This window comes from Amblyomma mixtum, chromosome 6 (assembly GCF_055824585.1).
Source record: "Amblyomma mixtum isolate Tamu chromosome 6, ASM5582458v1, whole genome shotgun sequence".
Lineage (NCBI taxonomy): Eukaryota > Metazoa > Arthropoda > Arachnida > Ixodida > Ixodidae > Amblyomma > Amblyomma mixtum.
Window position 1 is genome coordinate 154214062 of NC_143017.1, and position 23518 is coordinate 154237579.

Below are 23518 nucleotides of genomic sequence, written 5' to 3' on the forward strand. Positions count from 1 at the left end.
GAAGGGCGGTGCTAAAGAAAACAAAGGCAAGAAATAAAGGAGTCGTGGCAGAATTTCAACGGAGAGAGAGAGAGAAGCCCACCGAGATTAAAGTCGTATGAGAAATGGCAGTGAGCACCATACGCGCAGCGTTGTCACTGTCTACCTCATTTAAATACGAAGCATCTGCTCGCCAACCTTGGTAATTTCGGATGCTCAGTGTAACCTCGATAAAAGAAGGAGGGAAGGAAGAATGAGAAGAAAAAACAATAAAGAAAGGAAAGAGAAAGAGCCGACTTTTGGTAATCCGAAATCGAAGGGGACCAGAAATCTCTTCGAATTATGCCGAGATCGAAATAAGAGAGTCTTTTTTAGAATACATCTGACGTTGACGGGACCCAAGCATCAATTCGAATAAACCGACAGTTCGAATTGAGCGAGTTCGAATTAACGAGAGTTCCCTGTATTGTTAGCGCTGCCATCGCGCTGCTCTATTGACCGGGACGTTAACGGTAAGACAGCGACGGAGTGCTCACCCCTGGCGGCGGCGTCGGCGGCAGGCCCGTTCAGCGCACGTCCTTGACCCTGGCGAAGCTGAGCGGCGTGGTGAGGGCGGCCTCGGGGGTGAACGCCAGCGTCTCCTTGGCGCTGCGGGGCCGCTCGCTCTCCGACAGGTCGCTCGACTCGTCGTTGGGGGGCGTCGCCGACTGCGAGGAAAAAAAAAAAAAAGGGTAGGGGGTGCATTCTCATTTTTTTATTATGCTGCCGTTTATCTTTCTCTGCACTGTATGGAACATTGAACATGCTTTTCTTGAATATGATGGCACGCATTTTTCGAAAAGCCCTCCGCCTATTCCGAGGCATGTTTACACCCTATTTGTGCTGCCTGAAGAACATAACAGCGGCCGTCTCAGTGTTCTATTTGATGATGATAGTGATTAGTTGTCAAACGGAGCAACGCCATCTTGTGGCGCGCGGAACTCCTATCCCTTATCGCCTCCCTCGCCCGGCCCAGGTTCTCGCTCGTACAGCGTACAGACCGGACATTCTGAGTCGATGGCGTCAAACCAGGATCGGCTGCTCCGATTGCCGTGCTGACTGCAACGTCGATTTCATCTGGACCTGCCCCGGCACGGCAAGCCTCCGCACCCGCTATACCTATGGCCGCCACATTTCGACATACGAAGACTGGACGTCCCCAGTGGCGAATCCAAAATCAAGCTCAGTGCCCTGAATGAAAAAACTTTATTTAAGAGTCCCCCTCCCCCCAAGCAGTGCTGTAGGTGTACGCTTAAGTTTCATAATGCGCCGGAAATGTAAAAAGCAGCAGAAGGCACATTGCTAAGCGTCAGACGGATACTGAACGCAAATGTGAAAACACAGTTTCTGTGAAGACTTTAGTAATTAATCACCGGCGTTTGTAGCTCCTATACCAGCTGTGATCGGCTACTCGCGTGACAGGAAGCATCACACAGCCATTGCAGCTTTCCTCCCGCGCTTACATCCCTTACCAACACGCACGCAATTTTAAGCGTAATTGCATAATGAAGGAATGTGTTTGCGTTTGGCTATTAATTTGCAACGCAGACACGGAGTATAATTTTCGAGCAAGTAACGGGGGAATTGCATCGAACCTTTATTCACAATGATTCATCCACATCGAGCGCCGATAACAGAGATAGAGTGCTGAAACTTCAAGGGCATCAAGGTCGGTCGCTTTTCGCACCTGTTTTTAATATTTGCACTCGCGATATCCATGGCAAGCCACTAAAATTTCTTCGCGCCCCTTACTTCCTTTACTGATAGGTTAAGTGAAAAGAGTATTTGGCGTAAATTTGCGGCCTCTGCCGAAGAAATCCGCGGTAAGGCTCTTCCACGCAAAAACTCGGCCTAAGGCACTGCAACGGGTATGCAGCAGAGCTTTCCTCTGAGGCACGCTCCTTTTTCCTGGAGGCCTGTTACGCTCTGGGCCTGCGCTCCGCATGCAGCGTTTCTTAAACAGACGCGGAGACGAAGTCGGCGCGATAATGTGACGTATTCCGAGGCATCGCCATGAGCAAACAAGCCAGAATCGTGGCCACTGTTGTCTCGCCAGCGCACCTCTGCACCTGTGAGCGACCAAGCTGGGTTCCCCTTTGAGCTTTACTTGCTTCGAGACGTGTGAGGAGATTCATTGTGTATGTACAGCCCAACGGCCTTCTTCGGGGCCTCAAAGGCTCCGCCAAGCTTGCGCATGGCGTTGGCACATACGCGCAGTTTGAATCCGCCTTTGCGTTTCCCTTATAAAAATGGTCTATATACAGTCTATAGACTTCTTATTGAATCTATTGACTTCATAGATATTAATTTTTGTCAATTCATAGTCTATATACTGTCTATAGGCAAAAGTCTGCTAAAAGTGTGTGACCATAAATCTATAGATTTTCTATAGACTGTCTATGGAATTTGTATTGTCTATAGACTGTTCTCTAAAATGGATCTATAGACAGTCTGTAGACTTTATAGACAGAAGTCTATAGACACTCTATAGACTGTCTAAAACTTTTCTTGTAAGGGACGCAATTGAGGTGGCATTGCAGTTTTATATTTCATGTTTTAAGCGAGCAGCAGGGGAAAAACACGGAGCACGGCGCCTTTTCGAGTCGCCTGCCTCCTCTGAGTGGTCAGTACTTTATCTCTTTTAATGCCTCTGTCCGCCAGGAGGCGGCCGTGCGGGGTTAGTGCACAGGTACGCGAGCAGTGTGGCGGCACGCTACTTAGTGTACCTGAGGGTTCCCAGTATAAAATAGGTCTGATCATCCACAATCTTTAGAAGTCCATAAGAAAGAGCCGTAATGCAAACATGGCTAAATATAACATGACAATGGGAGTCAAGCGGGTTTGGTAAAAATGAACTCTGGATAATGAACAGGTAGATAGGTAACCATTAACACGGATATCTGCTAGTAATGAATTCCTCTTTGCTAGTGGCTTACGCGCCTGTTAGAAAGATAGCAATGGGAACTTTCCAGAAAGCACCATAGTCACCTCCCCCGATGAAACGAGCCACCTAAGTTGGACGATAATTTGTCATGAGTTCAACTAAGTGCTCGCAGTAAACTTTCCTGCGCCTTGCGCAAGCCTCTTTCCAGCTTGCCGTTGTAAACGCCCCCCCCCCCCCCCCACACACACACACACACAAGCACATATCAACGCGCAGACTCTGTCATCATCATCGTTATCACCTAGGAAACAAAGAGACAAAAGCCAGCAACATGTCCAACATTTCTGGATAAAAAATTTGAATTTTGGAATGTTGCAAGGTACTGCTGTGGAAATATTGAAGGTAACAGTCCATTATACCGATGTGTAGCAAGATCTTTCTTTTATAGTGTTTCCATCGATCGCACCAACCAGATAACGCTGCCATAGAAAGCCAATAGGGAACGCAGTTTTTCTTTTTTTTTAAAACAAGATTTATTACCTCAGGGCATCAATGGGCGAAAGTGTGATGAAGGATGCAGTAATGATTAAATTAATGGGAATAAGCTAATCTTATAAAGTCCAGTAGTGAACGATGGGTAACGCAGTTGACGGTAGCAAAAACGGTAATAGCAAAAAAAAATGCAAGCCTGCCAATGGGAGATCTGCGGATATATTGATTGTTATAGTGAAATCCTACAATATATGAAAAAACTGCGTTCATAAACTCTTTCCCGTTGAAAAATGCTTTTGTCCAGAATTGTTCGGTATCTCACTATGTAGGGGCAAACGTCCCCTTTCCAAATATTACATGATGTCCAAGTAGATGAAAGGTGTAGCAGGTGAATCAAACCTTAACTACAAATTTTTTTTTATCTACAGAGGGTCAACAAGGGCAGTGATGTGCAGACCTAACATTAAAATCGGAAGGGAAAAACGTCGGCGGCAGTTGTCCTTACCAGGGGCGGCGGTGGCGGTGCTGTCCTGGTGGTCATGAGGGCGACGGGTCTGAAGACACCGCCGAATACGGGTCCCGCCGCAGCCAGATCAGCCGCCAGTTCAGGACTCCGCGAAGATGGGCAACTCGAGTTGATGGTTGCCGCTGCCTGCATGGGCGAATATGGCGTGCAAGGCGCTCAACAACGGTTGTCATACGTGCATGTCCGGGGCCAAGTGGCAGGCACGATTGAGACACTCGCACTGCCGAGTGAATCTGCAAAATTCAATAGCCTCTACCAATACTCAATCAAGCATGAATACAACGTGCTGATTGTGGGTTGATGGGCCTAAATAAAGCTTTGTATCGTGCTCTTTTGAACAATAGTTCGTGTTTCTTTTTATGCCGCTTCACTGCTCAACGCACGGACGTACGAAGTAAGTTCGGCGGGTCGCCTGGTGTTCATCGGACGACAAAAATGATAACGTCGACTGTTGATGACGCTTAGTAAAGGAAGTGAGCACTGGCTTCAGAACCATCGAAGATTAGTTAACTATCAAAAACAATTGGATGAGCTTCCTCCTTTCTTCAACAGTCTCTTCAGTTAACAAAGTGCTTTGATGTAACCTTTTCTGTCCCTTGTTTTGGCCATCAATATTTTGTTCACTTTCGAGCTTCTACCCTGATTTGGCCTAAAAGAATGCCCTTCCGGGAGCTAGGGCGCTTGCCAGACACATATGACATAGCATATTACATATAACATAGCAGCAGAAACACAGAAGGAGAAAGAAAGGCAGACGCTTCAAGCAAACGAGGTATGCCAAATGGCGTCTTATTGCTTTTGTTCGACTTCCGTGTAGAAGCGACATATATGCAGCTCAGAGAGAGAAAATTGCAAGATGCCGGGTAGTATTGAGACCATATTGTCTTTTGAAGGGGTGATGCACTGAAAAAGGCGGAAGCAGCTGAAATAAGGACAACAGGCAATTGTTTGTGTGACGGAGGTAAAACATGGCACAGGTGCCAATGGACGATTCAAGCGTCTTCCGTTTCTGGCTGGCTTCTCTTAGACGATGGACCCAGCTCGGATAAAGCACGCTTGCACCGCTCGCAATCCTAAGTCGAACTTCAGCGTTCGTCAGATCCGCACACAGCATTCTTCGTAAGGAACTGAACATTGCCCCACGTACTGAGAGGCGGTCCCGCCTTGGGCACCAGAATAAGAAATTGATTTTTTTTTCTTTTGTTTTAGGAGAGGAAAGCCATAGTAACTATCTCAGTCTCAGTGAACACCTCAACCTTGCCGTTGGGGAAGGCATAGAGGCAGCAATGAAAGAAAAGAGAGAGAGAGAGGTGCCATTGTGGAGGGCTCCGGATTAACATCGACCACCTAGGGACGTCGCACAGCACACGGGCGCCTCTTGGCACCACAATGCGGAAATCGGCACTTTCAGAAAGCACTGGAGAGAGAGGAAGGCAGGGAGAGAGAGAGAGTTGCAGGCGCCGGGCCCCTTCATGCGCTCGTACTACTGCCGCTGTAGGAGAAACTCGTATACGAACATCGAGAGGGTGCATGCAGACCTGGGCGGCCAGGAGGTGTGGAGCGTAGACTGCCGCGGCTGCCGCGGCCACCGCAGCCGCCCCTCCTGCGGCGGCGGCTCCCCCTGCCGCCGTTGCCGACGTGGCCGCCACGGGCGGCGATCCGCTGGCCACCGGGTACGTGTAGCAGCCCGAGCGGTACGGGTAGGCAGGCTGCGGGTGGTAGTAGGGGTAGGGCGGGTAGGGCAGACCGCCCAGCGTCTGGTACATGAGCGCCGGCGACGACAGGTTCTGCAGCAGCCACGAGGAAGGCAGGCCTCCGTAGAGAAGCGCGGCGTCGCTCAGGCTGAGCTTCTGCAGGTCCAGGGGGCTCCCTGCACAGCAGTTGAGGGAGCATTGGACTATTGCATTGCGAAGAACGGGCGCCTTTTGTTTCTTCCGCTGTCCCGTAGGACCGAACAACACTCTGATCCAAAAATTTGCAAAATGGGACTAGTTGCACCTGTAGCGTAGCTGCCATGCTCGATCACTGTGGTGAACTGTGTGTATGGAAGGCGACGACGATCCAGAGGTGTTAAAGCCTTTGTTGGACGTTGCAAAGCGACCTAGGTTCTGATGAGCCACAGCCCCCCCCCCCCCCCCCCCCCCCCCCCCCCCCCCCCCCTCTTGCGTTTGGTGGAGGCTAGATGGATGGATGGGTGAACGTATCGATCGATCGATCAATCGATACGTTCACCCATCCATCGATTGCGAAGTGCTGAATTCTTGTCTTAAAGCTCTAGCCCCAGAAGCACAGCTAAAGGGCTCAATATTGGAAATGAACTGGCAAAGGCCGGTCGTATACAACGGACCAGAGCGAAACCAGCCATGAAATATCAATATTGGGCCGGTTACCTTTCCTGCTTGGGAGAGCACTATTCTTCACACTCAGAGCGCCGAAACTGGCTGCGCATCTCGACTATCAAAAGGCGAGTGCATCGAAAGGCTTTCTTCAGATTTTGAGGCTTTATCAATCAATCAATCAATCAATCAATCAATCAATCAATCAATCAATCAATCAATCAATCAATCAATCAATCAATCAATCAATCAATCAATCAATCAATCAATCAATCAATGAGCTATCGACCAACCTGCCAATAGAAAAACTCTTAAGCGGACTTCGGTGGATCGTTTAAATGCGTCAGCAGCTAAACATTCGTTAAATTCTTGGTTGACTCACTAAAATTTGTTATATTCGAGTTGGCACACTAAGGTACGTTATATCCAAGGTTAACACACGAAACTTCGTTATAGCCAAGGTGGCATATTGTCACCTCAGCATGCCACCTGCCACGGTGGCTACCTGCTCACCGGGTTGTGGGCAGCCTGCTTTCCACTGCCAACTGACACACGACGGTTGTCATCTTCGCTTGCACAGACCCTTCTGGTGCTAACGCATTAATAGTAAGTTCCAAGTCGCTTGACAGGCCATTGTGCTCATGCGCAACCACTCGGAAGAGCTGCACACATGTAAAGAAAAAAAAGCGCACGCTGCAAATAAAACGCAAAGCGCGAAGCACGTGCAGCTGCATACAGACGAAGCACAGGCAACCGTTGCCTGAAGAGGTCGCCACCGCTAGTTGAAAAAGAAAAATGCACTGATCAACGCTGCATCCGCTGCGGACACTTCTTCAGTGCGTGCGGACAGACGCGCCCGCGCAAGAACAGCTTTGCATTACCGTACGTCCGTCCGAGTCTGGAACAACAAGTGTTCCCGCCAGTTCCTCAATGCAAAAAGTAAAGCAGCCGTGCACAGAGCCGCTGGCTTCAAAGCGGGACAGAATCGAACCGAGCTCTTCCACCAAAACGATATGAGAGAGAAAAGGCGCAAGGGAGGAAGTATGGCGCACAATGCACCGCCCGCGCGGCTGTACAAAGGGAAACCCCTCGTCGGACGTTTCCTCGCGCCAGACGGAAAGACAAACACGGCATTAACGGCCGCATTGTTCCCCTCCACAGTCGTTGTTTCTCGATTGCGTACGTCCGTCCGTCGGCCCATGCTAAGCCTGGGCCGACGCCACGCGCGCCCCAATTTGTGCGCAGCTACGCACGAGCAAGCCCAGAGACGCCGAGCCAGTGTTCCTGTTAAACACGACTACACCCTCCGCCTCCTTTCCCTACTCTGCCTCGTATCTCTGCAGCCACTGCGCTCTCCCAGGAGATCTGCGCGACCTCACCCCCTTTCTTCCTCACCGTCTGCTGTCGTTTCTTATTGAGCTTAATCTTGCATAGTGCGTCCGCATCGATAAGTGATGAGCGTCGCGGCGCTGTGTATAATACGCCCCCTTCCACCCCCTCCCAAACTCTGGCGCAATCTGGCGCCGAGTCTGTCTGACAGTACTTGGAGGAGTTTTTCTATGCGTTTCTTTTTTTTTTTTGCGTTCGCGCTAAATTTGCGAACGCATTCTGTCGCGTCCTAGTATAGGCGCTCTAAATTGCGCTCGGTCGGCCTTCTCTGAACGCAACGACTGCAGGCTGACGTAAGGTTTACGTTTATTCTACTCCACGTTTTGGCGCGCACTTGAATATCTGCGTATAGTTTATACGGCTATGTGCCAGCCGAGGCGGCCTACAGCCCGTGGGAAATGCAAGGCAAGGCCTCGTTTAAGTATACAGCACGAGCTTCTGTAACTACGGAATGATGGTTGTGGAGGAGGGGAGAAAGCGACTCGTGTAACTGTGCTCCGGGTACGTGCGCCTTGCGCTTATTACCAATCTAGGTAATGACAACTGCAAACCCAGTTACAGGAGTACACGCAATGAAATGTCTAAGCAACAAGATAAACGGTGACTTCAAGTCGGATTTAAATAAACTGTAGTACAAGTGCTCTTTTTACATATATAATACGTTTTGCAGCCACACAGAGATTTTGAAGCTGTATGCACGCGCGCAACCCTTCAGGTGCGCACGTGTGGTACACGTGTCGACGTCTTCGGAGATGTAACACAAAGGCTGCATGGTGGTTTCAATTGCTATCATTAGACGGTATACAGTAGTTTAGGCCTGACTAGCACAGGCTAAGGTCAGACCAACGCAGTCTGAAGTCGCACTAGCATAAACTAAGCCGGACAGCACAGCCTAGGTTAAACTGAGCACATATGGGGCCCGAACAAAATGAAACCGGATGAAAGCCACTTCATTTGCAGTACTTGCTATTTATTGAGTTGTACGTGGAATGCGAATACGTGTCTTTCTATGCCCGGAACCGCCGTGTCGGTATTAAAGGGCTGGCTCGAAAAACATCCGGCGACAGGCAATAGGTATACTGTCCCATTCATACATCGGCAGACGTAACTACCAAACCATGGAGGTCTCGTCGGGCTGTTGTTGAAAGACGTCGCTTAATGGCACCATGCCAGACATACTGTACACGCCCACAGCGCAGAAAGCCCTAAGCGTGAACGCCCGGGCATGAATCACTGCGACGGCATTCCAGAAGCACTGACGAGACGGCAGTAAAGCACTGCAGCTTATTTGTTTCAGTTTTTGCCTTTTTTCTTCTTTCGCTCGCTTCATTCTTTGGCATACTCTCATTCAAAGGCAGAATAACGCTTCATCAGCCGTTGCAACAGAAGGTGCTGTTAGAAGGTGCTCATTTATTGTTTGTGTGTTTCACGAAACAAGTCTCTGAGGACAGAAGGTTCCCATATGAAGGTACAGCTACTCGGCCGAGTTAGCTTCAATACGCGCTCACGCGCTGCAAGGGAATTAATAAACGCAGAAACATGACCTCTTCGCGGGCATGCGGCTTTCTTGTGTAACCACATTGCGTTTGACAGTATATAACCTAGTAATTCCCGGGAATTACTTGAGCAGTTTGAACAAGGTATAGCGGATGTTGTGTACTTAAACACGAAACGTACGTGCGACTCATCGCGAATAACCAAAGCGAACAAAAATGACAGAGAAAGCGCCTAATCACACAACAACAGGGAGTTTCAGAGGTCGAAGGCCCGAACTTACGCGAAAATGCAGAGGTCGTCAGTTTAACAGCAGCAATTTCCCAGTCATGAACTAAGCTTGCCTTTCTCGGTATACCACCAACCAAATTAAGCTCCCGCACACTTTACGATGAAACCGCCCAGGTATACAGCTGTAGGGGTCTTGCGGTGCTCATTGTCTTCTTATTCTCTTTCTGATCATACAGTGCCCGTTCAACATTGCGGAAAAGAGACAACCGATGATAACAGACCGGATGTCAAAGCAAGGTGAATGCAGTCAGGCGCGGCATAAAAGGAAGGTGACAGGAGGAGATAAGGTGGCCTTGGCTGTAATAGGACAGGGCTAATGAGGGGGAGGAGCCTTTGCACTGCAAGGAAATGAACTTGGTTGTTGTTGTTGATGATGATGATCATACGGTTTTCAGCTTTCCAGGCGCCATTATATTGGTGACACTTCGCATAGCTTGTGAGAGATGGGGTTCGCTGATTTGTCCGCATCGTGATGAAAGTACTTATTGTAGTACAGTGTGCAGACGAGGAGGGTGGTGTCTAGTCCGGGATCCCACTGGCCCAAGCTTCTGCCCTTGCTCATTCGATAAGATAACGCTGACGCCCTTGTTCCGAGCTAGACAGTGTCGCCTCCCACCCCTCCTGTGTTGGCTGAGTTATAATATCAATTACGTGATTTTTTGTGGCAGGTACAGGTCTGCCTTCTCCCCGCAAAATCTACGATTTGATTCGATGTCCACAGCTGACATTGATAGTGGCGCCTGCGAGCACGCTTATAACGAGACTGCGAGAGATCGTACGAGTCGCTTACGTGCGCTCCTGGGAGAGCGAGAGGTGGAGGAGGGATCACCCTCCTCTCCCCAAGAGCCCTCTGGCCCCTGGGCTGCATAAACATGCCAGGAACGTGCTCGGCAACCGTCTGGCAGCCAGCGCTGGCCTCAGCGGCTGCTGCTGCACTGCTGGCCGTCTCCTTCTGACCCCGACTACGCTTTTGCTCCTTCCAAGCCATCCGCATCGGCCGCGAGAACCAGCGCACACATACACGCGCCTTCATTGCTGCACGCACGAAGCGCGCACGGATAGTAAGGGGGTTCCCCCCTCCTCCTGCTTCCTTAACTAACCAGGGAAGGGCCACCGCGAGTTTGACTTTCTTTCTATCTCTCTTTCTTTCTTTTCTCTTTCCCTGCATTCTTATTTGCCGTCCCTTCTGGAAGGCGTGAGCGTGCGGCGTGATTTATGCGCGGCTTGGCTTGACTTGGCTTCGCGCCTTGCGATCGCTTTCTTGTTTCTCGCCCCCAGCCGCGCGTGTTCGTGATCGGCGGCGGATGAGAACGGCCGCATTGTCTTCTTCGTGGTCCTGGCCCCCTCTCCGCGGTCCCCCGTGTGGCTCGGTGGTCTTTGTTTCCTAGTTCGTATACGCTTCTGTGTTTTTCCCGAGCCTCGTGATGTATAAGTGTAGTGACAGGCTGGGGGTTATCGAAACATGTGCGCCGCTTCGTGGCCTGTACAGCGGGCCTCGGTGAGGCAGCGGAGAAAACGAATGACTGAAAAAAAAAGGGGGGGGGGGGGGGGGGAGGGAGGGGGGGGTTGCAATCTGTTTCGTTGGCTACCTTTTTCACGCGAGAGAGAGGGGGTGAACCAGTATAGAACTTAAGAATTTAGCCAAAGAAGCAAACGGGTTAATCAAAATAAAAAGAGGGGGCAGGGGGGGGGGGGGGGGATGGTTACGTTCCACGGGAGAAGATTCTTGTAACGAGAACTGCTATATATAGGTAAAATACGAAAAAAAGAAGCCGATTACAGCGCCTTGTTAGGTGAACCACTACAACTTTTACAAGAGGCCTGATCCATTCGCATCTCTTCACTCCATCTGCAGAGTATAGCCAGCTCCGACGTAAAAGGGAACGCGCCATCCGGATTCGACTAATATCGAAAAGCACACTTTTACCTTTGTTCTATACAGCTTTCCTCTGAACGGATAATGACTGTTAGATTTTCAACTTCAGCGTTGAAGTAGAAGCACAATTAGTTATTGTGTGGAAACTGACTGTTCCCGTTCATGTTGGAGCTACGTGTGCCTCGCGCTCCCACCTTCCGGATCGCTTCCTCGTCCAAGCAAGCGCCTGTTCCCTCCGCCAGGGGAGCACGAATCGCCAGTGGATACAAGGGACTGTCGCGACTTGCCTTCGCAGTGTTCACAAGAGTTCGCCAAGCGTTGTGAGACCCCCTTTGCTTGTTTATTTCTGCCAATGACGGTATGTTTCGTAGTATTGTGGCGCATACGTGTTGTGATGACCTGCAAGTCTCTGTCCTAAAGGAGTCCACTTAACTCAGAGGAGAAAGCGCTATTGCGTACTGCAAGAAATTATATGTCGAAAACGCGGCCTCTACTGACGACGTCGCTTGGTGGCTATCATGTCTCACGGTCTCTGTGTGCTTTGTAAGAGGTTATTCAGTGGTTGAATGTTAATATGTAACGCAATAAATGTTTATTGTGTACTGGTTAACAAACCGGTACACCCGTAGGTGAGTACAGTCTAGGTTCTTGGTACCTCAGTGTCTAAAGCATGCATATATACACGCAATTGATAAGGAGAAAAGGAATACTACACGCATGGAGAAATAATAATAAGATGAAAATAGCCGAGAAAAAAACGGCCTCAGCAAACTCTCGTTGCACACATATTGCGAGCCCAGCATTCAATACCGTTTCCTCTCTGCCAGGATACAGATACATAGTTTACGAATACCAAGGACAGAGGGAACGAAAACCACTCCGAAGCTCTGAAAGGAGTCCTTTCTTCTCGTGAGCTCAATGTAGTATATGCGGCCCCTGTCGCCAGCACGAACTGCCGACATCGGCTTCGTGGGCGCCGCTTATAAGCGCCGGATGAAATGCCTTCCGAAAAGACACGCGCGGCGCCGCGAGTGAGTGTGTAAAGGCTGGCCACACCAAAGAGAGGCGCCGACAGACACGCCGATCACTCATCCCTTCCTGCAGCCCCTTTGGGGCGACTCGCCGATAGCCCCGCGAATTCGTATCCGCTCCCCCCTTATTCTCGTCCATATATGTAAGCCTTATACCTACAAGGTGGCGTTATCGCGCCATACTCTGAGCACCGAGAGGCAAAGGTGGGCATTCATCGCGTGTCAGAAAAAGCCACTGGTCTTGACGGATGTGTGAGGGGTCACCGGCAACACGAGCGCGATTGTTGCTGTTGTTGCAGTGTTCTCGACGAACTTTTGATACACGGTACTCATGACACTGTGAGGATCAAAATTTCGAGCGCGAGGGTCAAAAGCGTACCGGGTTATACAGCGGTCAGGCGCCGTTTTTCGTGAAAATGAGGAGGACGATCTAATAATGCCCCCAGCTTAATCTTGAACATATTATTATACTTCCTCGAATAACTTTTGTCAATTTCTTTTTTTCCTTTTCCACAAAGCGCTAATAGATGCTCTAAAGACTATTTGTATAGGTGGCATGCACTGGCGCACAGCCGCGCCGCGGCGCTGCGGTGCTACGCCGCCCGCCGCCATGCTTGGGGTGCACTCAGCATGCAGAGAACTCGTGCGGATGTTTCCTTCGTGTGTCGCATTGCATTCCGCTTAGAATCATGTATATCAAAGATTCGGCCGGTAGTCGTCGGGCGCGATAGACTACGTGTTAAACGAATGCACTCCGAAAGTGTCGCTGCGCCGGTTTGCGCTGCTCGAGCCGGTCGAGAAACGGGTGCAACGACGAAAGTTAGTGGCGGGCTGGTACGTACAGCCGGCCAAATCTTTAGCTGGCGTGCGCGATGGCCGCATTTTTCGTGCTTCTGCCCCTTGTGACGGAGCAAACTTGCGAAAATATCAACTCTAAGCACAGGCTCACTAAGCCCGTGCTTAATAAGGACCTTTCCGAAAGTTTGCTTCGTCGTAAAGAGCAGGAGCGCAGAAAAAGCGGCCGTCGCGCACGCCAGCTAAAGATTTGGCCGGCTGTACCTCTCGACTCCTGAATCGAAGCTCGTATGGTGGACGGCGTATCTGCACATAGCGATTGATTCCCTAGCTCTACTACACATGTGACCGAAATATGATGCAATCTCGTCCTGTGTCTGTTCTACCTTAAAATGAGTTCTTAGGGCATGCGCTTCGTTTATCGCTGGAGTTGTGGCCGCCCAGGTGGCGATTTTTATCGTGGACGATGTGAAATCTGCCCTTGCGTCAGAGCGATGCCGCAAGCTCGTGATCTCGCGCGGCAACCTACGTATACCTAACCGCTGACTAATTTCTGCACCGTTCGCTGCGTTGGCACAAGCCGTCACGAAAGATCGACACGACACAACACGGACGAAGCCCAGACTATCAAGTGTCAGGTGCCATCTATTCTCGTGTCGATTTCTGTCAACACGGCGCAAAGTGCAGAAATTAACAACCGGCTACCTAGCCCAGTTTGTTGTCTTATTACGAGAGACCCTTGCGACAATTCTGGGATCGCCTTTGTGTAAAAAAAGAAAAGGACTTCTCAAATGTGGTAAAAAGGCTTCCCAAGTCCGCTCATGCGTGTGTGATGTGTGCTAAGGACTTCCACACAAGACACGATCGGCTCCTTTTCTCGGAGGTTTACCCGGTGCGCTCATGCACCGCAGACGCTTCGCAACAATCAAGTAGCCAGGTCACTACTCTCTTCCCGGGCCATCAGTGTGCTTGAACGATATGTGGCTGTCCATTTTCACGGAAGCGCTGCTGTAACTGTCCACTATTCGAGCTTCGATTACGGAATCGAGAGGAACCCAACACGCGACACCAACTTTCGTCTTTGTGCCCCATTTCTCGACCGGCTATAGAGCAGGGCTATGGAGGTAGCTGCCCAATAAGGGCGGCGTTCTTTAACGATGCAATTCCTTGCGGCTATCGCGCCAGGCGACCGCCGGCTAAATCTTCGATGCACGCGGATTCCGAGCGGCATGCAATGCGACACGCGAAGAAAGCATGCCTGCGTAGCCGGAGTTCGTTTGCTGCACCACAAACATGGCGGCCGACGGTGCTGCACCTCAGCGCCGCGGCGCGGCTGCACGTCAGTGCATACCACATTTATATTTTGCGCTCTTCACGGCGCACTAAACAAGAAAAGTCAGGACTTGTAATGGAACGGGAATATATACCGTTGTGGCATAGATACTCCGCAGCTGCGCTGACGTTGATTTATGGCCTTGTGCGAACCACTAAAACGCTTGCTCTGGTGCGGCCATAAAAAAAACGCCAAGAGCGCTCGCATACACGCGCGCGCACGCACGAAACAGCGTGCACGAGCGCGTAAGCAAAGCACACAGTAGCTCCCGGAAAGATGATCGTTCGAAGAGTCGAACGAAAGCAAGGAGTACGTAGCGCTTGTGGGGGCGGAAAAAAAGAAAGAGTAAACAAAACCTGCACCCAATTAGCCTACACGGGCGCTCTCGTGCTACACAAGCACGTGCTCTTTGTGCCGCAGCTGCGTGCAGGAAGGATCGTACAGTGCGCGCTCTCAGTTTTCGGCTAGAAAACAAAAAAAGAAGCAAAGAAACGACGCATGGTTTGGTCTGAGCGTACACGCATAAGTTGACTCTTCCACGATCTTCAACGAAGCACTACGCGTTCCGGTCAGAAGCGACCCGTTGCGGGAAAGGTTGGAAGCGTACAAGCAGCGGGAAAGGGGCGATGGGTGCGTTGATGTAGAAGACAAAGTTATAGAGAAAAAGAGAGAGAGAGAGGAAAGGGACAAGAGGAAGACTTTTGCAGGGGTTGTTGGCCCGGCCCTGCACGAGTCTTTTATGGTCCTCGACCGCCGTTTCCTTCTGGGGTTGGGCTGAGCACGCTATATGCACAAGACCCCCGTGCTCTGCACGCGCTGGCGTCAGTAACTCTTCGCTACCCCCCTCTCTTGTCCCGAAACCGCTGTGTAATAACAGGCGCCTCTTCACGAAAAGCGGCGCCACCAGCGAACACGGCGCATAAAACAATGCGGCGCACGATGAAACGAAGGAGGCAGAGACATACAGAAGAAAACAAGAAAGACGAAGTGAAATTAACGAACAGAACAAAGAAAAAAAAAAGAATAGTCTAAGAAGGCACTTTCGTTCCGCGTCCCATTACCGCGTTTGCACGCGATTCGGGGCAATGGGAGAGACAGATATGATTGCCTCAAGCATTCATTCAATGGAGCCAGCACGCGACGCCTTCCGTGACAACGTGGTAAAATATACAGATGGGAAGGTAGAACATGAAGATAGGTATAGGCAGAACTGGCTGGGCAGGTAGGCAGTACTGGGTGGGCTGGTTTCGGGATTGGCCGCTTCACGTTATTGGCGCGCGTTTTCAAGAGTGAACACTGAACGGACCTTGTGAGTCGTGACGCGTGTCGGGAAGGTCCTCCCCGGTGGAGCATGCAACTGCAGATTTCATATCTGGACGGTTAACACAGGCCGCGGTTCTGACGTGAGCTCACGGGCGAATAGTGTTCGCAATAGGAGCTACTGATAAGCGAGAAACAACGCCCGCGGCAAATTCTGCGCTTTCGATACGCTGGTGACGTGGGTGCGTCAGCTCTTGCGCACTTGTTTGTGTGAGCGAAAGCACCTGTATGCCCCTTTGCACTTGTGCACTGACACAAGTATACGCAGTACAAAGTGCGCGTACTGACTTTGCTCTTTCGACGGTTATCAGGAGCGATTCATTTGACTTTTGTTTCTTTCTGCTGTGTAGCCCTTCTGCGGGAAAATTTCGATTGTCTACGATATCTTGTTCTCAGAACGAGGTATAATGATGTTGCTGGCCCGATTACGTTTTCCTAGCTTTCTGTTTTTTTTTTCTCCGTGCTCAGAGGAACACGCGACAAGAATAACGAAAATATTCGGCGTTAGAAAAGTTTTTGAATGTGGTTGCAACATATATAAAGCTGGACCCGCTATCAAATATACAGTATATTAAAGAAACGCAGCGACTAGAGGGCCAAAAGCATGGCGTATATAAGTTTCGGGCGAAGAAGAACCTTTTGTCTATATACCACACAAAATTCAAGCAAGCCGAAGAAACTGCAAGGCAGACGCAGTCACGAGATAGAAACGCTGGTGTTTAAAAATATCCCATCTTGAACTTCGTTCCTGGATTCGTATTATGTTATTATCTGTATTTCTTTATCATTTTTCTGTTTGCTTTCTTTTATATGGGGCATGCATAAAATACTGCTCATTGGCATCCATACAAGCGTAGCCATGCGACTACATATGAAAGCTACACAGTTTTCTAACTTTGGAAGTTGAAGAAAAAATTATAGGGGCTTGTCGCGGAGACTGAAGAAACTACAGCGCTCGGCCTGTGTTGTCGTTTCTTCAGTGTGCGCATTTTCGCGCTGTTTGTTCCAATGAACGCCGGGGGTGGCAGTTGGAAGGGAATACTCCCCTCTCTGCATTGTCACGCCGCTCCGTGTATTGCCACGCTAGCAAGTCGATGAGAATCGGCCGACATCACTGGCTGGAAGGGGGTCCTTCTAAGGGGAGAAGCCGATTGTGTCTTGAGTTGTATCCGACTATATAGCATTAGTTCGCTCCCTCCATTCGCGACAAACCACACCCCGAAGAGAACAGGGCCCGCTGCTTCCCGTAGCATCGTGGTGCGTGGCCTACGTTTCTTATCCTATACGCCGTACGGCAGCGCCAGCGGTGCTCCCCACACGTCCGCAGCCACCCGCCGCCACGAGGGGGCCTCCTTCGGGCGGCGTCCTTCTTGCGCCATTAGTGGGCCGGGTACAATCTATAAATGCATAATGTACACGCATAGGTAATGCGGAAACCGCGAACAGCGAAGGGTGATGGGGGCGCCCACAGGGAAGGAGAGAGAGAGGGTGAGGTCGATGGGTGAGGGCGAACTGTACGGCAAACAGGGCACAGATAGAGAGAGGGAGAGAGAATGAGGAGGAGGACATTGCATGCGCGGGGTACGTCAGGCCACCCGTCCCCAGAGAATGGCGCCGTAACTTGCCTCGCGGCTGGACGTCACCGCGCCTGTTGTGCACTGCGTGTACATGTACAGGCTCGTCTTGTTGTGGCGGCCGCCCCGCTGCATATGATCGGCGGCCGCACGGAAGAGCGCCCCGGTGGCCTACGCGGCCCAGGCCTGATCGTAACTCAGAGGCGGCTCCGTGGGTACCATGGGCGCGCGTAGCGCTGCAGGAGTCGGGTTCGCGGCATAAGAAAGAGGCGAAGCGGTTTTCGGATACCGCGTTTCGCCGCTAAGTGCCGTTGTGAAACGAATTTTCGCATTGTGACACGTGGGATGGCTGTGGTTTTGCGGAATTGTTTGTGTCAGGGCTGAGAAGACAAGAAGGTCTAAATAGCCTGACTCAAACAATGCCTGTCGGTGTCACAGGTGTCCTTGTATCTTATCGGTCATAAAGAAACTTGAGCATGGCTGCTGAGACATCTACAGGCAAAGGCTTGAATGGGCGCCCCTATTATATAGGTAAGCTGCACTGCCTTCAGTATGCATTGCTCTGCGTCTCTTTTCCCATGACTGAAGAAAGTGGCCCCGTTCACGTGGCGCTATAACTTAAGTCACATGGTCGTATACAGAACGCACCGTAGCCGAGAAAGTTAACCGTAACGGCGTTCCACTTGAAGTAGCCGGAACACAGTTCCAGCAGTAATACGTGGGTCATCGTTCCAGCTCCAATCTCGAAAATGCTGTCCTACTTAATTTAGGAATGTGTTGATCACAGATCCAGCTATACAGGTGGAATTTTTTACCAAAAAGTTTCAGCTACTAAGTGAATCTGAAGGTGGAACAGACTAAGAGTGCTATATTGGCTCACCTATCCCTGCATAACTTGCACCCTGTTATGAGCTGCTAACTTCGAGGTATCCTTTTGGCTACCCTAGGTGGGTCACCGACGGGACGCATGCCTCGGTAATTTGCAGAAATTCTCGTCCCCTCTCCCTTCATTACCGGTAACATCAGCTAGAATGTTTTTCTACTTTCTGAGCGATCTCAGAGGCACAAGCGCTGAGACAGCGTGGTGAGCAGACCGCAACGCTTTTACGTCGTTAAAACGACTTCGAAGGGCTCGTTGGTTGTGATACGCGCAGTTATTACTCTGGCAACGCCATGTCCAACGTTTCAAGCTCTCGAGGAAACCTAGTAAGCATTAAGCTTGTCTTCACGTTCAGTATGCTCAAGGTTATATCACCATAAAATGTAGCAGACGTGATGGGCTAGTCAGAACTGATTATTTCTGGCGTAAATATCTATAAGATTTATTAAACTAACAGTGAAGCACATACATGCTTTCCTAAACAATTCTCAGTAAACCATGGTAGAAAGATCACCAAATATTTATTAGCAAATTATATTTTACTTGCACGCATTTTCCAATGAACGCGGATTGTAGGGACAAAAAAGGAAGGGAAAAGATTATCCTTCAGTCTTTCAACCCGTTATTTAACGGATATTGCCCTGACAATTACAAATTATTTATTGCCTCCAAAGCCAAACTATTCTCGCCTTTTCACAGTCAGTTCGTCGTCAGCTGCTTAAACTAGGAAGTTTCTCGATTTGGTTTGTTCTGGCTTTTACGCACTAATATTGCGAAGAAATGGGCTTGGGCAGGGCATGCAATGCGAAGGCAAGGTGACCACTCATGGTCCCTAAGGGTAACGGAGTGGATTCTAAGAGAAGGCAAGCGTAGCAGGGGGCGGCAGAGCGTTAGCTGCGCGGATGAGATTAAGAAGTTTGCGCGAATACAGTGGCCGCAGCTGGCGAAGGACAGGGTTAAATGGTGGTGGTGGTGAAAACTTTTATTTGATGAAATAGACTTTGGGAGCCATAGAGTGGCTCCGCTACATGGTCGGCGTCCCTAGTCCGGGACACCGCATGACAATGCCCCGTCTCTCGCCCGTTTCACCAGAGCCCTTTGGGACTCAAGCGAGGAGCAGTTGAGGAGGGCAGTCTCCCATGCCTCTCTGGACGGGGTAGGGGAAGTGGGGAGGTGGAGATTTTGAGCACATGCCCACACCATGTGGAAGATATCACAGGTCTCCCCACAGTGCGGGCATGGGAGAGGCCTTTGCCCTGCAGTGGGCATAGTCAGGCTGATGAGGATGATGATGATGAGTGACGCGCTGGCTACAAGTCAGAAACCTGCGGTATATAAGCTACTCGAAGGACCAGGCAATACATTTCTTATTGTGGTGGCCGCGTGCTCCCGCCTCGCTTCCTTGTCCGCAAAATTCGCGGTTTCATTTTTGCGGCCGACAGAGGCGGACGCGGAAGGCCCGTAAACCATAAGGCCTCACGCTGCATGGACCAACAGGCCAGACACGCGCGCAGGACGGCTCTCGCTGAGACAAGAAGCCGAGAAGCCGTAGCCAAAAGGGGACTGACAGTGGCCAATCCATTAGCTCGCTCCACACCGTGAGCCTATACACGTATACTGCTCTCGCGCTCGCCTACACGGGGGAGGGGCGGGGCGCAGGCTTCCTCCCATAATCGCAGTGCGCACGCTCGCGGTGCTAGAGGTCCCGTCATATATTTTTCGCACCTTCCACCAATGGCGGCTGCCTTTTCCTTTGAATGCGGTCGCGCCGGTCGTCTCGACCACTGTTTCCGTTGTCTCTTTCTGCTTTTTTCTTTCTTTCGGCCTGTATCTCTCATATATATGCGCCTATGTGACGCGCTGTGGCGCGCTGTGTCGGCCCCTTTATTTCCTGTACATGAGTTGTGTCCCCACGCGGTCGACGGAGTTTACGCGAAGGCGCGCCCCTGTCATCTTTTACTGTAGTTTTTTTTTTTATTATTCAGTGAAGCACGATTGCGTGTGCTAGCTTTCTGAGGCGCGATGGACGTTTACCACGGAATAAACTTTTGTTCCTTGTGGCTCTATACTGTTGAACGACGAGTGGCCACGCGGTATGGAAAGGAAGGGAAAGAAACGCGCTATACGGCTGACACGATGTCTGCGTGCGAACGGGACGGAGCCGTATAACAACCCAATGTGGAAGGAGGAAAGAGAATTTGTGGCTGTGAGTTGTAAGCCGCGCCCTAAATGATGGAAGCAGAGACAGAAAAGCGAAAAAACAAAGGCCCTGTGGCCAGTTTCATGCGCCCGATGCACACGAATACACCACTATATATGCTTGTGTGCCATGCATAGATGGAGTATCGGAAGCAAATTAGAAACTATAGTTACGAAACAAGAAATTAGTAATAACAATGGCAACAATAACAGCCTTGGACATTTGCGCAATGAAAATATCCGGGTAATTAAGGGCTGAAGCAGCATCCATACTGCATCGCAGAGCATATAATATAGAAAGTGGCGTGTGAAGTTGGAGCTTTACTGTTAATTTTTTTTTTTTTTTGCTCTTTACCACTGCTGGTTGTGACAGTCTATTCAATATACGCCGATGACGTTAGAACGTTCAAAGATGCGCTATCACATCCCTCCTCCCTTAGCGCAAAGTGCGCATCAACAGCGATAATTAAAGTTACCGATAGGTAAAGTTATCGCTCAGTGCGCGCGCAGTAACGGTGTACCGTACAGCACTGGCATCAAACACCATGCTGACGTCATCCTTGGACGTTAAAAGCGAGAAAGTTACACGAAAATCGAACGACCGTTTCTAATAAATACGACTCACAAATGTGTCTGAAATAGAAAATGTGAAAAAGCGGCGTGACAACGGCAACTGCGAGAAGCAAAAAAACAACAACAAAAACAAAAAAAAAGTCCCGACTCCAATATATCGTCAAGAAATTGCGAGTACTGAGCTGCTCTGCTTCCTGCGTCGCGCCTGACTGCAGCTAATAGAGCGACTTGTGCATGGGTACACGTTCACGAATTCGTATGCACTGGAGGAGGAAAGAATTTCTTCTTTTATAACAAGAATGAAACGCCCGAATCGCCCTACACACACGCACGGTAGCACGCTGTCGGGGATTACTTTTATTATAAAATTATACTTGCTTATTCATTCAGACTGAAATGAAGAAAACATGGCGTAAAAAATCCGCGCAGTCTTGCCAGTGCAATCTATGGAAGGCGGGCGCTCTGACAATAAGTGCCTCGCGAATTTAAACGCAAGCAACAGAAGCAGGCACTCGCGTCTAGACAGACATGCCAGACAGTCGCCATGGAGAATATTCGGCGAGGAAGAGAAGAGAAGGAAGACAGATTCGAAACTGGTGCCAGAAACGAGCGATAAAAGTTAAGGCAAGCAGGAAAATAGAAGTACGAAAAAGGAACAGACGATAAGAAGGCGAGATTAAAAGAGAAAAGAGAACTCAGACAGAAGCTTGTAGAGACGGCAGTTAGCGAGAGAACGTTTGTGCTGAATTAAGCTGCAGCACTGGGAGCAGAGAGCGAACGAAGAGCGAATGAAACAGGAGAATTAAATTACAACCGGCATAAAGGAAGCTGTGTGGAATGTATTGCAAAGAGTTCCGAGTGAACGCGTGAAAAAAGAAAAAAAAAAAACTTTCTCGGTAAGCGCGGAAAGGAAGAGAGCATTGCTAGACGCGTAACACTAACAGCAAAATGGCTGAAGAAGAAGAACGGGGGCAGAATAACGAGCCAAGTGAGGAACGACGGCAGCGAGAGTGAAAACTGGCGGAGTGCAATAAAATGCGAACTCGCGCGCGCACTTTTTCACAGCTTCAGTACAGCAACTGACAAAACGCAGCGCAGGCGGCAGGATCCTTCGCGAATGAAAAAAACAAGGTGACAGTAGAACAGGAAATTCTCGCGAGCGTTGTCGGACCTTCGATTAATTCTCGAAAGTGCGCCGCGCACTTCTTCTTCCGTTCCTTTTGCAGCTTCTTCGCGGAAGTGTTTTGTCTCGCTTTCCACTTCGCACACGGTTGGCCGAAGCGTTGCGAAGCCGATGGAGTGTACGTCATCAGGCAGTAGCGAGGGCGGAGACCTCGGTGCTAATGTGGGATACAACTCAGGAACGAAGCGGCTTTTTGCTGTCAAAGGACCCGCTTCCAGCCAATGGCGTCGGCGGCAGATGAGAGGGGAAGGCCCCTCCCTCTCTGGTTGTGGACAGTTCCCTTGTTGCATTGTCGCGCCGCTCCCTGCATTGTCACGCTAGAAGGTTCATGAGAATCGGCCGACGCCATTGTCTGGAAGGGGGGGGGGGGGGTCCTTTGACGGGGAAAATCCGCTTCGTTCTTGAGTTGTATCCGACTGTAGCAGTGCTTGTGGAGACAGAGAGAGTGGGAGACAGACACTGTGACGCAGTAGTCACAAGAGCCAGAGTCCTCTCGTGACAATCTCATATTTAGGACGCAGCTCCGTCGATCGCCGCGTCACTGTTGGTGACGTAGACGATCGTGTGACACGCTGCTGCAACAGGCAAATGCTGATTTATGCTTCGCAAAAGGTGAAGTCTGGCTTGATGCGAACCTCCTTCTTTGTTCACTGTTTAGTATATAAAGCTAAAATGAGGCATCATAGGAAAATATTACGCCCCTGGTGGCGCGGACGATCAAAGCTAGCTGGTGAACATTGTCCATCTGCAATTGTTGCATTCGCTTGGAAGAGTTTATTATAGTTTAAGAATTGTGTTGGCACGGATTTGGACACCTTTTCGTGCAGCCGGGTTGCGGCCCGGAAGCGTTCGTCCTCTCTTCAACCCTCAGCGTGTTTGTGGCTCTACAGCCTCCCGCTTAGGTGCAAAGTTGAGAGCACGACGTTTCTACACCTCTGCTGCGTCTGTGGCCCCCGATCCCGCAGTGCGACTGATGTAGGGGTAGGCAACTCCAGTTAGTTTCGATTTCCATTATTTCAGGCCACCTGGCGAATGGAGAACTCATACTTGAAAAAACAAATAATTCTTGCAATTTCACGCAACATGAGAGGCTGCGGAGATGGCTGAATAGGTTGCGGGACTGGGAGTAGGGTATGTACTTAAAGGTGCACTGAAGAGGATTCTGAACTTGTCTTTTTGCCGCGGGAACTCGGTCTACACTTTCCTAGCATTCTTAGAAACTGCGACTTATTGCCCTGTGTGGCCAATTTCCCTAATTAAATCGAATTAACGTTCGGCTCCCGCCCTTTTTTTTTTAATTCTGCCTCATACGGTGGGCGGAGTC

The 23518-nt window shown here is 50.1% G+C and overlaps 1 protein-coding gene across 3 annotated transcripts in view; it reads right to left on the bottom strand.

Annotated features, from left to right (window-relative positions):
- The window catches only part of LOC149340858 (uncharacterized), a 164211-nt gene that overhangs the window by 24905 nt on the left and 115788 nt on the right, over positions 1–23518 (bottom strand). For 2 of the 3 annotated variants that reach the window (XM_089549784.1, XM_089549786.1), the window contains 3 exons: positions 5438–5790; positions 3900–4046; positions 516–686 (listed from right to left, as the gene is read on the bottom strand). In XM_089549784.1, the coding sequence (XP_089405910.1) occupies positions 546–686; positions 3900–4046; positions 5438–5790 (641 nt within the window). In that variant the 3' untranslated portion in view covers positions 516–545. The remainder of the gene's footprint in view (positions 1–515; positions 687–3899; positions 4047–5437; positions 5791–23518) is intronic. The other variant, XM_089549785.1, reaches the window with a different exon arrangement.